Source organism: Triticum aestivum, chromosome 2A (assembly GCF_018294505.1).
Source record: "Triticum aestivum cultivar Chinese Spring chromosome 2A, IWGSC CS RefSeq v2.1, whole genome shotgun sequence".
NCBI classification, from domain to species: Eukaryota; Viridiplantae; Streptophyta; class Magnoliopsida; order Poales; family Poaceae; genus Triticum; species Triticum aestivum.
Window position 1 is genome coordinate 659,858,029 of NC_057797.1, and position 15,282 is coordinate 659,873,310.

Below are 15,282 nucleotides of genomic sequence, written 5' to 3' on the forward strand. Positions count from 1 at the left end.
GGGGGGGGCATGACCACAACTTCACTCACACAAGCATTGCAACTTAAGCGAGGCCCAATCGTTGAACTCCACAACTTTAGCTCAAGTTTGTTCATATCGAATATAGGTAAATTTGATTCGGAAGAGTGGGCAAGCCTAAGGAAACCAACATAAAATTAGACTCTCCTGATACCATCTTCCACTTATTCTAAATGAAAAGTTAAAGATTATAAAAACCTAAATTTTGAATTGAAGAAGTCATGATGAGCAACACATGGTCTTACTTTGACAAGTGGTGGGAAATTAGGGTCCTCATGATGCTGGTGTGGAAAACCTATCAACATTTTATCTCGCCTACTCGCTAACGTGGTAACTTTGACGATGGGTTGTTTTGTGGGATATTTGTAGTTGTTTATTTGTTTTGAATACAAAATATATCTCGGCGCACATATATTCAGACCGTTGATTTTGGCTATGTGCATCATAGCTATGCAGAGGCCCGGTGTTGCTCATCACGTTTTGTATCCCACCGTATCCGCCTGATGCTACATTTTGAGTTTATAAAAACGTCATCTTATAAAAAAGATAGGCACATTTTTTTGAAAAGGAGGTTAAAACTCCCGGCCTCTGCATCAATGCGATGCATACAACCATTTTTATTAATTATTCAGGAGAGCACAAAACGAAGGCAATCATAGCCGAACCATCACAAGATATGAAATTAACACCTACGACTAAGTCGACTTCTTCCGTAGCAACGCCTTCAAGAAGGTATACCCTCGTCGTTGCTGAGCCCGACCAATAATGGTCAGGACAAGAAGTTTCACCCCGGACATGAAGCGGTGTTCCAATCAGCATCTTGATAATAGATCATTATATAGTCGCCTTCGTCAGTACTCCACGCCCACCTTCACGGCCGTCGAGTGGGCGCCCATGTCTCGGTGCGGAACTAGCTGCTGCTACTCCACACCGGCGCCAGTCACACTGCAGCATGCTTCATACCGTAGGAGCTGCTGCTCCAGAGCTAGAAGTCGACGGGGAACCACCACTGCGCCCCTTGCTCACCAGCGTAGGACTCCGTCGCTCGCGCCTCGAGCATCCTTGTGCGATGGCCGCCACCCTCGCACCGGACGAAAATCCTCTTTGAGCCGGCATCGAGTGCCACACACGACCACCGCTGCTATGCCTGCAAATATGCCGGCGCACTTGAATATGCACTGTTGTGCCACCTGATCTCCTTATCGCGGTTATCGAGGGCCGCCACCCCCACCGCAATGACCAACGGAGGCCACCGCCCCCGCCGCCATGACTACCCATGCATCCATTGCCGGCGATGTTGTGCGTGTCGTTGTCTCTGCGAACGCTGGCACCATCATCTTCACCTCTCTCGCACACCGAGACGCCGACACCGACGTATTGGCGCACGACAACGAAGCAGCATCGTCCAAATCTGCCTCGTCCATGGTCGCCTCTGGTACTGCGATCATAGACGCCCGTGCATTGTTCCATGGCCACCTCACTCGAGGCTGACCCATCCTTCACCATAGTTGTGCCATTGTCGGCAGCACCGGCGTAGTCGCATGCCGGCGCTGGCTTCACATCTGACTCGAAGGCCGCATCCAGATCATCGGCGTTGCAGTTTCTCGTTGTGATCTCCGCGGCCACGTACGAGAAAGTGCTGAGACGTGCGGCATTAGGATCTCCGTGGTTGCACACACACTCCTGGGAGCGCTCACCACTGCAGTTACGGGCAGCCGCGCCGATGCCACCGGCCGCCGCTGGCTGCATGAGCGAGTACGGGTGTGAGAAGGAGGAGGCGCCTTGGCCAGCGCCGCGGCCAGGACCGACGAGGGATGTCTCACCCTGTGCCGGCGCATGGATGCGCGTGACGACGTCGTGGCCACGACCGCGCCCTCTGCTCTCATGCCACCCTCCGAGCACCACCTGCCGCCTCCAGCCATCTCCCTCCGCCCTGGACATAGCCATCCCCGAGATCCAGCCTCTTGGAGGCCGCCGACGGACTGTGGTAGCTGGGGATGTGCGCGAGATCTCCGAACCGTTTTTTTCGGATCGGGAGGTTCTTTCTTGCCCATCCTCTCTAGCCATGAAGGTGAAGATAGTCAAGCTTGGTGCAGACAGGTCGAGGTTCAGCTTAATAGTGAAGATGAAGAAAACGACCAAGCTTCCTTCTAGTCCTACGCCATGGCAGGGTATTCTTCCTTGGTCTCTTGGTCGTCCGCATATATATTGCCATGCATTTTGTTTTGAAGCAATGTTCTGCAACACTTCATTCAAGTGTTCCGCATGGAAGGCCATTATTTGAACCGTACACGAGCACGACTTAAAAGCTAAAACTCTTGACAAATTTTGTAGCCGGTGTCGACGACAACATGACTTGGGTAGCTCGGTCGGTGCGGCGTTGAAACGAATTACGCTGTAGACTGAAAACGAAGGGGCAGGTGCACTGTCGCGTAATAGAACGGAAAAGAAAGGAAAAAAAGGTTGCACCAAACAGTGACGCCCAGGGAATTTAGAAGGCCGTGTCGCCGGCACGTGCGAGTGCGTGGCCCCCACCAAACCGCCATTCCCAGCTGGGCTTCCTCCCTTGGTGCCTGCCTTCCCTTACAATGGTCGATGGAATCCCGGCCGGTTGACCGACCGGCCGACTCCTCGTGGCCTCCGATCGAGCAAGAACACCTCTCCACCCCCTTCCCCCCCCCCTCCTTCCTCACAGTACGTCGCACATCCATCCATCTGCTCCAAATCCAATCCCCTCACCGAGCTTCTGGCAGCTGGAGTAGCTGTGAGAGGCATACGGAAATATTAAAAAAGAAGGGGGAGGGAATCCACTACTGGCCTAGCTATTTGAGCAAAACGTATGTGGGAAGAGCGGACATAGGAGGGACAATTCCACTCACTGCCCAACCACAGCGCCTTCCTCCTCTCTCTCCCCTCCATCCGCTCAAGAAATCTACCAGAAGCAGCTCAGCAAGCCGCAGGAGCTCCTCTTCGTCTTCCGGCCGTCGTCCTCCTCCTGGTATTCAGATTTCTGGGGAAAGAATTGTTTGGGAGGTAGCCTGGCGATTGGAGCCTTCGCATGGATGCAGCCCACTGGCCCCAGGTAAATCTCCTTGTGAGAATTTGGCTTCTCTTCTCCTTGATCTCGCCGCGGCCTGTTCATCCTCCTCTCTGTGACATGGTTCTTGGTGTGCGCGCGCTTTCTCTGATGGGAGCATGATCTCCCTCTGTGTGGATGTCCTCTTGGGTCGTGTTCTTCCTTTATATGTTATGCTTTGTGTAGATCTATGCATCTGCAACACAATCAGCACCCCTCTCCCTTCTCCATAGGCTTTAAGGTGCAGGTGAAGGTGAGCCCCCGGCCTGCGGCTTTAATCCTCTCTCTGCTGCCCTCCTCCCCTTTTGATCCATGAAAGCACGCACCATCACCTTTCTTTTCCCCTCTTTCTAATCTCCCTTTCCTCACCATCATCCTTTTTATCCCCTCCTCACCTCACCTCCCCCTTCCTTTCTCATAGCTTTTCTTCTCTCTCCTTGTTGCCTCGCATCAAAAGAGGAGAGCAGCAGCCATGTCCTGGTGATGTGTGGCAGTACCACAACCCTACAACAGCACAAGCAAAGTTGTGTTTTTTGTGTGTGGTGGTGTGTTTCTCTTTCATCCTTTCTTCTTCCCCGGCCCTTATCACCTTTTCCTTTGCCTTTCTCTGCTAGCTGCCTCTAATCTCCCTTTGTATCCTTTTGCTTGGTTCTTAGTTGCACCGTAGAGATTCTTGACGCCCCCACCCCCCACAGCCTCCCCCCTGACCTCTGCATGCTCGCTCACCACATGTTATCTTTCTTCACTGTGTTCTTGCTTGCTCTAGGTGTTAGCTAGCTTGGCATGTAGTGGGCTTGTGTTGATCATCGTTTGTTCTCAACTTCTGACTGATCAAGTGCTGCACTATGTGTGTGTCTGTGTCCTCAGGGGCTAGGGCTGGTGAAGCCAATGGAGGAGATGCTGATGGGAGCACCAAGCTCGAACCAGCAGGTGCAAGGCTCAAATCCGAATCCACCGGCGCAGGCCCCGTCGTCGGCGCCTGGGGCTGGAGGCCCCATGAGGGGCGGGACGCCGGCCATGGCAGTGGCAGCCTCCGGGGTTGGAGCGGGTAGCACGGAGCGGCGGCCGCGGCCGCAGAAGGAGAAGGCGATCAACTGTCCCCGGTGCAACTCCACCAACACCAAGTTCTGCTACTACAACAACTACAGCCTCCAGCAGCCGCGCTACTTCTGCAAGACGTGCCGCCGGTACTGGACGGAAGGCGGGTCGCTGCGCAACGTCCCCGTCGGCGGCGGCTCCCGCAAGAACAAGCGCTCTTCGTCGTCGTCCGCGTCAGCGAGCGCCTCAGCGGCTGCCTCGGCGACTGCGTCCGTCGCGAACTCGTCCATGCTCGGGGCGGCGCCGAACAAGAACCCGAAGCTGGCGCACGAGGGCGCAGCGCACGACCTGAACCTCGCGTTCCCGCACCACCAAGGCGGGATGCAGGCGCAGGCGGACTACATGGCGTTCCCGAGCCTGGAGAGCAGCAGCATGTGCAACCCGGGCGGCGGCGGAATGGCGGCCAATGGCGCCCGTGCCGGTGGCGCGCTCTCCGCGATGGAGCTGCTCCGGAGCACCGGCTGCTATATGCCGCTGCAGATGCCGATGCAGATGCCCGGGGAGTACGGCGCCGCGGGGTTCTCGCTCGGGGAGTTCCGCGCGCCGGCGCCACCGCAGTCGCAGAGCTTGCTAGGCTTCTCGCTGGACGCGCACGGTTCGGTGGGCGGGGCTTCCATGGCGGGGTACGGCTCCGGTGCCGGGATGCAAGGGATGCAGGACAGGTCGGGCAGGTTGCTGTTCGCGTTCGAGGACTTGAAGCCGACGGCAAACTCTGGCGCCGGTGGCGGTGAGAGCGGTGGTGGTTCTGGCGCAGGCGTGGATGGCGGCGACCATCAGTTCGAGCAAGGCAACAAGGAGCAACAAGGCAACGGCACCCCCGTTGGGCAGCCCGACACGCCGGGGTTCTGGAACGGCATGATCGGCGGCGGCGGCACCTGGTAACGTGGACGGCGGCGCCCATGCATGCATAGTTCATCGTCGGCTGTGCGTGCATGCATGCGCTTCCAAGCTGCAGCTGGAGATAGGGCACAAAGGTTTAATAAGATGGTGGATATGGTGTTTGATATCTTTCTTTCTTTCTTTCTTTCTGGTGTTCTTGTTCTTCTTCTTCTTCTTCCTTGGAATTGTGCTCTAGCCGTTTATTTGTGTTTGGTGATCGACTTGGGGGCTAGCTAGCTCTAACACATCAGACTATCAGAGTATACAGCATTTTAATCTCTGTTGATCGGTGCCATGGATGCTACCATATGCTAGCCCATGTGAAGCTTATTTTTAGGCTGGCTTGGAGTTAGCTAGCTAGGCCTCGGTACATACCACCTATCCAGTACGTACATGGCGCATGTGGTGGTGCGGTTTCTCTGGTTTGCAGGGCCAACTTTAGGAGACCTGTAGGAGTGGGGAGAGGACCGAGCTACAGTGTGTTTGGTGGTAACAACAATGCACTGCATGCATGCACGGTGTTCCAGCTTTGTAGATGCAGATCGTTTGGGGACCGATGGCTTCCAAGTTTGTAGTGGTAGCATGTAACTTTGTACTTATATTATTTGTTACTTATGTTACATACAATGAGTACAAGTACCATCATCTTGGTTTTCATATACAATTACAAATTCCTCTTCATTATTGTGCTTGTTGATTTATGCATATATAGGCTCATCCAAAGTTGATCAGAAGAGGTATTTAGAGCATGTAATAATATGTGTCCTTTAGTGTCATTTCCAGTTGAACTGATTATATTGGTGTACATCTTGCTGCCTGATTTTTATAAGCTTGTCTTTCTATCTGTCACCTCTCCCTGCCTTCCTTTTTCTTGTACTAGCAGGCAAAGCTCTGAGATGTCATGTCTCGCCACCATCGCCCCGGAGCCAAGAATCTTCCAGCCATGAAAAGCACTAGCGAGGGGGGTAGCTAGGAGAAGTGGAGGGCATGGGCGCAAGAGAATAAGTACGTATGACAAACATCCCACTCCCTGAAAGAAAGAAAGATAGAAACTTAACTTGCTTCTCTCTCCTCACATGGTATTATTATATCATATGATGGCCATCTGTAGGTCCTTGAGCAGGCCATTTGTACCATCCATCTATAATTATATTTGTAAACCTAAAGGTACACTGCCATGCTATCCCCTCTCCCACCATCGTGCTCCTTGCATCTCTGCCCCCTCCATCCTCTTTATCTCATGTCAAGTGGGTAAGAATGCAGCAACTTTTCACTCATTTGCTTTTGTTTCTAGTTAGGCATTCACAAGCCCCCGGTTCACCTGCCCAAACCAAAAAGTTGTCACCTAATGATTCATCTCTTGCACCGATTTTGGTGTCATTTCCTTGTACTGCATGCATGCATGGACTGCAGAGTATAATCACCTTCATTAGTTTACTGGGATGTCACACAAACTGGTCACATGCATGCATGCCAGCAGCCGTATCTTGGGGCTTGGGAGAACTTGGAAGGGCCCCAAAAACATTCTCCTAGGGATGAGGGCGTGGAAGGAATATTGCTTGACTGCCTTGTTCGAGCACTGGCTACTTTATTAAACAAGCAAACTATCCGGTGGCCTACTCAATATAGTTCTGTGCAAACCATATGCAAAAGAGTTACTGCTAGTACTAGTATTGTTGTTATCTCCTTGATAGTACTAGTAGTAGTACCTAAGAGCTAAGGATATCTGGGTCAGTGGGTGAGGGTAAGTATATGCATGCATATGCTATTGTTGCCATGTTTTACACCATAGCTGCACCACATCCTAAATGATAAATTTGAACTAAAACCATGACACATATGACGGTTCGGAGGGAGTAATGTTCTTTTTCGACAATGGAAAAATATATATTAATTCTAAAAAAAGCATGCTTACTAAACTAGAACTACTGGAAATGGATGCTTAATAATCTAAATTGCATTATATTAATTCTAAAAAAAATGCTACAGTATTAAATATTGCGCTAACACTCCATAATGTACTACTAGCTTTATTGATCCCCACAAGAAAAGGTAGTACTCTAGTTGATGATTTGTAACTATCTTATTTCCCCACGTCTAGGTAGTACTAGTAGTAGTTTTCCTCTCTGCTACTACTTGTATGCTATCGCTTGTGCTTTGTCTGCATGCTGTCCTTGCCTCACTCCATGCCATTTCAAGGAGTGTTGGCGCAATGGTAGGCCATTGTTGGTTGCATGGAACCTATAGCTGCCGCATCCCATTAATGGTGGTGCGATCGCTTCCTTTCAGAGAGCACACACATATCTCTTTCGCCTATGTTGCACATATATATGGTTGGGGATGTCCGGGGCCTCGCCTTTCAACCCGTTTATAGCAATCTCTACCTAAACTTGCAGCTCTTTGCACCTCCTTATTTATGGGAAAGAGGTGAAGCAGGTAGGCCGGAGAGCATATATGCAAGTGTACCACGTACTGTGCTGTGCGCTCTTCTTCATTTTCATCTCAGCTCAGCTCCCTGCTTTCTGAACGCACTTTCACCAGGCATGCTACTTCCATGCATGATCCACTTACGAGTTAGGTCCGAGTCTTATTGCCAGTGCTGCTTTCCGATGTGGAGGGTGCAACTTGCTTCAAATGGCTGGTTTTACACATTGCAGAGAGCACAGGCGTGTTTTCCAGTTGCAGAATGGATGCTATTTAAATGCAGATGTACCCACGCACGCCTTTTACCGCGGCAGTAGTACTATGACACCGCAGCTTCTTTTCTAGGGCAAAGTATCACCACCTCACGCCGCCCACTAATAGTTACCTGCACAATTCTAGCTACTGGCCTGGTACTAGCTAGTGTCTATCTGGTGTATACACACTTAGGAGTCTGCAACTGCAAGTATATCTATGCAAGCTCATGATTGATGTTTACTGACAAAATGAACTTATGACGACGCATGGTTGTGTGCATTGCAGTGATACAAAGGCCTGGGTTTCAACCTCCTTTTCGAAAAGAAAAAAAGCTTACAAAACAACCAATGTTAATTAGAATCCACATGTTTATTCATTCTAACATGCCTGAATTAGAATCCACATGTTCATTCATTCCAACATGACTAATACACCTATTTCGGTGTAACAACATGTTTGACCATGTTTATCAACAAATAAGAGCATTGCTTATATCCAACTGATGGATATATAATCTCAAAAAATGCTCGCTCATAACTAGCTATGGATACATATACTCAATGCATGACCCACCGCATCGTGTGACAAAGCTCGTTGTAGCCAATGTTGCACATTGTTGTGGCTGACTGCAAATCTACATTCTGCTTTTATTCTATTAGATTATGGATGGGCTTAGGCCCATATAAGACAATAATCCCTGATTAATCTCAAAGGCCCATGCATGTGTACCGCAAGTGGTGGGAAGTGTGGAAAGTTTAGTACCACTAGCAAGATGCCCGTGCATTGCACGGAACATCAAGATGCACTTTTTTTTTACAAAACACCTGTTGTGATTGACCCATGCGGGAGTAATCCCATGTGTAGAAACTAATGATATCTCGAGAAAGAGGAGAGATAAGGTGAGGAGGAGTGGGGCGTGGTGGTGATTGATGGTCGGACTGAGCGGAGGCATGGGGATGGACGACGCCGGCAGCGGCCACCATGCCAGATTATTCCAAAGGCTTCTTTTTTTAATTGCTCAACAATGAGGTTGTGGGAGATAAGGATGAACGAGGGAAGGCATTATCTGCAAATGTGGAGAGAGGTGCGGGTATCTTTTTGCAAAATTGCCATAATTTGCTTTCTATCCGTCAGATATAGATCCGACGGTCTATATTACAACATGGCAGGCACACCATCATCACCAACTCGGTTTTTTTATCAAACTAGTAAGATGCTCGTGCGTTGCACCGCTAACCAAAATGCATTGATCTAGAGTAGTTTATTTCACAACTTATGGGGTGGTCATCTCATGTGTAACAAATATCAATATGTTTTTTTGGATACACTACTAGGAAAAGGCCTACTAATGGCGCACCTAATTTGGCCATTAATGGCGCATTAGAGGTGCGCCATTAGTATATTTTACTAATGGCGCACCACTGGTGCGCCATTAGTATCTGGTATACTAATGGCGCACCTCATATGTGCCATTAGTATATACAACAGTGCGCCATTAGTATGCCTCCCAGGGGGCCATGTATACCCAGGTGCTTTGGCATACTAATGGTGCACAACAACAAGATGCACCATTAGTAACTTCGCATACTAATGGTGCACTGTTTAATGATGCGCCATTAGTATCCTTTGGCATACTAATGGCGCACTGTGATGTGATGCGCCATTAGTATGAATATTAGGGTTTTTTTATTTTTTAATTTTCTATTTTTTGCACAGGTTACAAAATGTATAATTGGACAAAATATGGACAGCACACATCAACAACAGATTCATCGAATGCAATAGAAGATTAGTCTCTGAATACAATTCATCATATTAGTCTCCGAATACAATTCATCATATTAGTCTCCGAATTGAAAAGACCGAACAAAGATAGAACATTATATTACAAGTCTCGAGACCGCGAGTAGCGAGTTTGTCTTCACATTACAAGTCGATATCGATCATCTAAACTACCATCACATAGAAGAGAGTTGCGGTCATCACGATGAGCATCATCACGATGAAACTCGTCTTCATCCGGTTCCTCCAACGCTCCCTCCCCTCTCCCACTAGATAGCGGGCGTATCTAGATTCGGCCTCGGCCCTAGTGGTGTACCCTTTGTAACTGTTACCGCTGAATCGGTGAACCTGTCTCCGACACTCCTCCCAGTCGTCGTAGACTCCGGGAACCTTACCCTTGTACACGACATACGACGGCATCGCTATGCAGTAGCCAAATGAAACGTTAGTACCAATTCACAGACAATACATAAGCAATATATAAGTATGCAACAGAACGATCGGAAGAGAAAAGCAAGATATTAATAGCATCGATTACATCTAAGTTTAACAACTCTCGAAACCAAAGAGACATACTACAAGTTCATTAAAGTTTAATTACAACATGAGCCAATCGATGTTTCAGAACTAGACACAGCATCACTGCTTTCGACTCGACTCAAGGGACCGGAGTGTGGATGAAGCCGCCGTCTATCGTGGGAGTCATGAAATAACGGTCGTTGTCAGCCTGCATTTGTAGCATTGTGTCGATGTCACTGTTGGACGGTTGATTTCTGAGGTAGAACTACCCCGAGGTACGAAGGACATCTTGATAGATGATTTCCGTAAACTCCGACTAGATGCGAAAGAATTCTTGTCTGATGTCCGCGTCCTGGATTGCCGACATGCTCGCGGCCCAATCTTTGAGTTTACTCGGTAGCAGAAGTTGATGCTGCTCCCGTACGATCGCCCGCATGTGATGGATGACGTAGTAGGCACCCTTCTGACCGCCAGGCGGCTGCTTGACGCAGCAGAACGTCGTATTGTGGGAGAACATGTGCTTGCCATACTTACGAATAGGCCTGGTGAAGGTGCCTCCAGATTTGGCGTAGCCGGGGAGAACATCATCAAGAACCTTCTTGACATTTGTGTAGTCTACGTTCGAATGACGGTCCGGGTCGAAATACGTGGCCATGGAATATTTGGGGCTTAGGAGGATGAGCGTGCAATGTGTGTCACTGCAGAAAACACGGAATGTTAAAAGAAAAACGATCGAAATCTAAGAATTCATATGTTACGGGGCGGTTGAGGGGAGGACTTACTCGGGGAAGTAAGGCACGAGGAAGTTATCCTTATCTTGGTTTGCCAGAATGACGCCTTCGAGGTAAGAACTCGCGACTTGCCAGTCCCCAGCGCTGCCCAAGATCTTGGCACGCATGTAGAAGGGGTCGACTATCACGATGTCCGGGGTCTTGTCGCAAATGATCCGCATCTCCATACTTAGCGAAAATAGCCGAACGAAGGTGTAGTGCAGCGGATGAAGGTTCAACATAGCGTGGATGTCATCAAACCGCAGGACGATCGTACCCCCGATGGAGTTATCCACAAAGCCCTTGCCCTCTGGCACCTTGGCCGCGAAAACCGGGTATGCCACATCCTTCTCTCTGAGACGCCGCTTCTCCAAAGAAAGAACACTGTCATGCAGACTCCGCATAGCACCGGTTGCAGCATCGAGCATATTTCTCGGTAGCATCGGCCTACTTGCCACATGCAGCCTCCTCATTAAATCCTCAGGTGAAGGTGGCCCGTCCTGAGCACGGATCATACTCGGTGCCGGCTGGCCCGCACCCTTGTTAGTCTTTCTTTTGCGTGCCTTCTTCTTCTCCTGTAATGGGACCGAGTTCTGCTCACAGACCGCCTTCTTGAGTGTGCTGGGGCTGATAATATTTTGCACCTCGCCTATCTGAGGCTCGGTGAAGTCGGCAGCTGGAGGCGTCTCCTGAGAGCTGAACTGCAGACGACGCCTGTTGCAACTTGACTTCTCCGCGGTACCAGCTAGATCGCGCACGTCTTTTATTGGGTTGGGTTCTTGAGAAGGAGGCCCCATGAAGTCGCCACCGTACCCATGATCGGCAAAGTACTGATCGACGTTGGCAAATGTATCGTCGTCGTTGTTGTTCTGATCCTGTGCCATATGCATGTTTGGATCCAGTGGCATAGGGATGTCCGGCACCGTTGCGGTGGTCTTGCCATGGGGCCGACTTGGCGCCGGCACGACTGGCGGTGTTGTCTTTGGGGTGGTGTCCCCCGCCCCCAAACGAATCCGGCTCTTCGGCCAAAGCAGGGGCCAGCTCAGGCAGGCGCTGAGGGTCATCACGTCATCATCGTCGGCCCCGATGGGTCGAATCGGAGGTAACAACTCGTTGCAGCCTGGCAGCACCGGAACCAGTTGAACCCTAAACAAGTTGGGTGGCATCTGGGTACCGTGGAACAAGGGGTTGCCCGGTTGAACAATTTTGCCCTTGGCGACATCGACCAACTCGTTGTTCACGAAGTGCAGGAGAGTGCATGGAACATCGGCGGTGCCCTGCGAAAACATGTAGGGCGTCAGGGATGCCCAGTCAAAGGCAAGGAGATGAAGTCCTCGGCCGAGAGAGGCTTAATTAGTTACCGTGATGATGGCGTCGAGCTCGGCTAATGTCGAGGCACCGCCAACGGCGGGCGTGCAGTTGACGGAGGGGCCGCTTGCTGCAGAGGTGCCGGCCGGCGTACACCCGGGTGCATTAAGCTCCCGTGCCGGCGTCGGAGACACCAATGGCCCCGCCATCGCGTTCTGCGAGTTGCTGGCCGTGAAGCTAGGAATCGGGGGCGGCCCCTGTTGGCCGCCTGCAATCCACGCACTAATCCCCTGGATCAAGGTAGGCACAATGGCGGTGATCGTCCTTCCGAGTTGTTGTTCCACTTGCTCTTGGACAATCTCCGGAATCCGCGCCACCTGTGCCCTGAGTTCTTGAACCTCGCGCGCCTGGCTTTCCGAGTTGGTCTTTTTCTCCTTTCGCCCACCAGTGTTATAGTATGACGACCATTTTGTCGACAAGCCTTTACCGGCCACACGACCAGCTGACGTCGGCTTACTGAGCTTATCCTTGTTCTTCATTACATTCAACGCCCTATTTAGAGTGGTGTCCCAAGGGTTGCTCTTAGTCGACCCCGCGCTACTGCTTTCAGTCGCCTGCGGAAGGAATGTGAACCATTTAGAATTTTGGCTTCATTAATTAGAATGCAACCATATGGAGCTAATTACACGGGGGTGTATTCCTTACCAGAACAAGCTCAAGCGCCCTGGTCTTCGGATCCGAGGTAAGCTCCTTTGTTTTCGGGTCCTTCTTGTACCGGGCCCTAACAAAGTTCCTGGTCTGCTTGTCACCGTATTTATCGAAGAGGGGCGGTAGGCCTTGCTCGGCACGGTCCGCCTCCTCCTTGTCCCATATAGGCTCCGCCACTATGTAACCGCCGGGACCGAGTGTGTGTTCCCCTAAGTTCAGCTCCCGCATTTCTTTCCCCCACTTACTTGATTCGGAGTTTGCGGTGCTTGAGCAATTGATCTTGAAGTCGTTGTAGTCATCTTCGGTGATCGAAGAATTTTTCTCCTTGATCTTCTCATAACTCTCACCTTTCTTGATCATTCTCTTCACATTGCTTTTCCAAGTAGACAGGGCCTTGCTCATCTTCGTGAGGGCAGCATTGTTCACTTTATTCCCTTTGAGGCTTGTGTTTTCAAATTCAGCGGGGAACTTGTATTGTTCGTGCAGCTTCGTGAAGAGGAGGTTGCGCAAATTCCCTCGGTCAGGATGCCTCAGGTTCTCGGTGTTGATCGAGACGGTGCTCTGGAGAATGCACCCGAGCTGAAGCGAGTAACCCTTGACTATTCGTTCGGGCGTCGTTGGATTCCCGTCGGAGTCCACTTCAGTAACTTCCTCCTTGAGGGTGCGGAGCACGGTCGGGCGCCGGTCCTTCCGTTGCCTCTTCGGTTGGCTGCCATCTGTGCGTGCGCCGCCATCATCAGTGGTGGCATCCTCGGCGGCACCATCAGTGGTGGCATCAGTGGGGTCATCCTCGGCGGTACCATCAGTGGTCTCAGGATCGGTGGGGAAGGCGGCGTCCTCATACAAGTGAGGTTGTTCCTCCATCTCCTGGGACAACTTCCAGAATGCCTTGACGCCCGAACCCCCGGCCTCATCGTTGTTGGCCATGTTTCTCTCTAAATAGGAACAAAGTTTGGTCAAAAAGTTGGTTATTGTCAAGGAACAAGATCATGGTCTCATCATTTAGGGTTTGTCGACACCGAGGCATCCTAAAAGCTAAGCTTTTATCATTGAGGGTTTTTCGACGCCGAGGCACCCTAAAAGCCTAAGCTTTCATCATTTCGGTTTTTATCGACACCGAGGCATCCTAAAAGCCATGCATTAGTCACAAGTACGCCGGGGCACTTGATCCTACTTAATTAACTATTAAGATACACCGGCCCATGCATTAGTCACAAGTACCCCATATGTCCTATTTTTAGCAAAGTCATGCTAAAATTCACGGAAAATTTCAGCATGACCTTTGCTGAAAATAGGACATATGGAGTACCCGAATTTGCCGGAACGGAAGTTAATCGACATTCCGGCAAACTCAAGGGCCTCTCGGGTGGACAAGGCAAAAAAGGCCTCCATCACAACATGGAAAATACATTGGCATGTGAAGAGGTGAAACAATATATGCATCTCCAAGCAGTATCATTAAACATTTTGGACAAACCACTACAAGCAACATGAGACACTGAAAACAATTGCTACTAATGAATCTACACTTCTATAAGAAAATAAATCAGAAACTTAGTCTGTCGTCATTAGGCAGCCACCAATAGTTATTCCGTTATGTTAAAGCAGAAATAGAAAAATAGACTGAAAACACTAAAATCAGAAACAAATCCAACTGTACAGGCTAATGCATATAGGAAAAGTGAGGGGTTGAACTTCATTTTTTTTCCAGGTTTTCTTAGGTGTATGAGGTCTGCTCTAATTTGTTTTGAAAAGTGAACCTGCTGTACTGGCCAATGCATATAGGAAAAGTGTACCTGCTGTACAGGCCAATGCATATAGGAAAATTAAGTCATGGAGAGTTGTTCATGATGTTCCTTGCCTTTTTTTGTCGAACAAACTTGATGCTTAAATTTTGGGTCTGAACATCAAGGATTACTTTGTACTAGTTTACAGAGACGGGGCAGAACAGTTACTTGTTGTATATATATTGCAATGTTTCTCCAATTTATCAGCTCTCAGTCATAGTAGTACAATATACTTGGTGTATTTATGGGTCCACTTAGCATGAAGGAGCTTGATCAAATTGAGAATCAAACAGAAATATCGTCAAGCATATCAGGTCAAAGAAGGCAAAAAACTTGTTACATAAGGTAAGGTTCAATAGCTTAATCTTGATTCAGAGATCTCATCAAAACAAAGAAGACAGTAAAAACGGTTCCGAAATCATACATTGCGTTTAAAATATGTGACGCCTTTTTTGTTTGAAGCAAAAAAGTTAACACAACAAATTCATTTATAGGAGAGGGAGATGCAAAGTGCGGGTTGATTTTGATAAAATAAAAGGACTATTCTGCATTGTTTTAACAATCCATCTACTAGCGTGACCATATCCCTCAGTTTTTGCTCATACAACACAAATGCATTTGGTGCATGAATTGAGCCAGTGCGCCTGATACGTTCACA

General features: G+C 49.5%; 1 protein-coding gene across 3 annotated transcripts; it reads left to right on the forward strand.

The window, feature by feature from the left end:
- Positions 1-2,624: 2,624 nt before the first annotated feature.
- LOC123190041 (dof zinc finger protein 1) lies at positions 2,625-5,756 on the forward strand. 3 transcript variants are annotated; one of them, XM_044602595.1, is made up of 2 exons: positions 2,625-3,100; positions 3,962-5,756. In XM_044602595.1, exons 1-2 carry the CDS (start codon positions 3,077-3,079, stop codon positions 5,072-5,074), a joined length of 1,137 nt encoding a protein of 378 aa, XP_044458530.1. In that variant the 5' UTR covers positions 2,625-3,076; the 3' UTR covers positions 5,075-5,756. The 3 variants fall into 3 exon arrangements, with proteins under 3 accessions (XP_044458530.1, XP_044458531.1, XP_044458532.1); XM_044602596.1 differs by lacking the exon at positions 2,625-3,100 and adding an exon at positions 3,149-3,639; XM_044602597.1 differs by lacking the exon at positions 2,625-3,100 and adding an exon at positions 3,664-3,860.
- The last annotated feature ends 9,526 nt before the right edge of the window (positions 5,757-15,282 follow it).

Excerpts from the sequence above, each read along its gene's own strand:
- LOC123190041 (XM_044602595.1), top strand. The coding sequence starts at position 3,077 with ATGGATGCAGCCCACTGGCCCCAG. Across the intron at positions 3,101-3,961 it reads ATGCAGCCCACTGGCCCCAG|GGGCTAGGGCTGGTGAAGCC; the intron begins GTAAATCTCCTT and ends CTGTGTCCTCAG.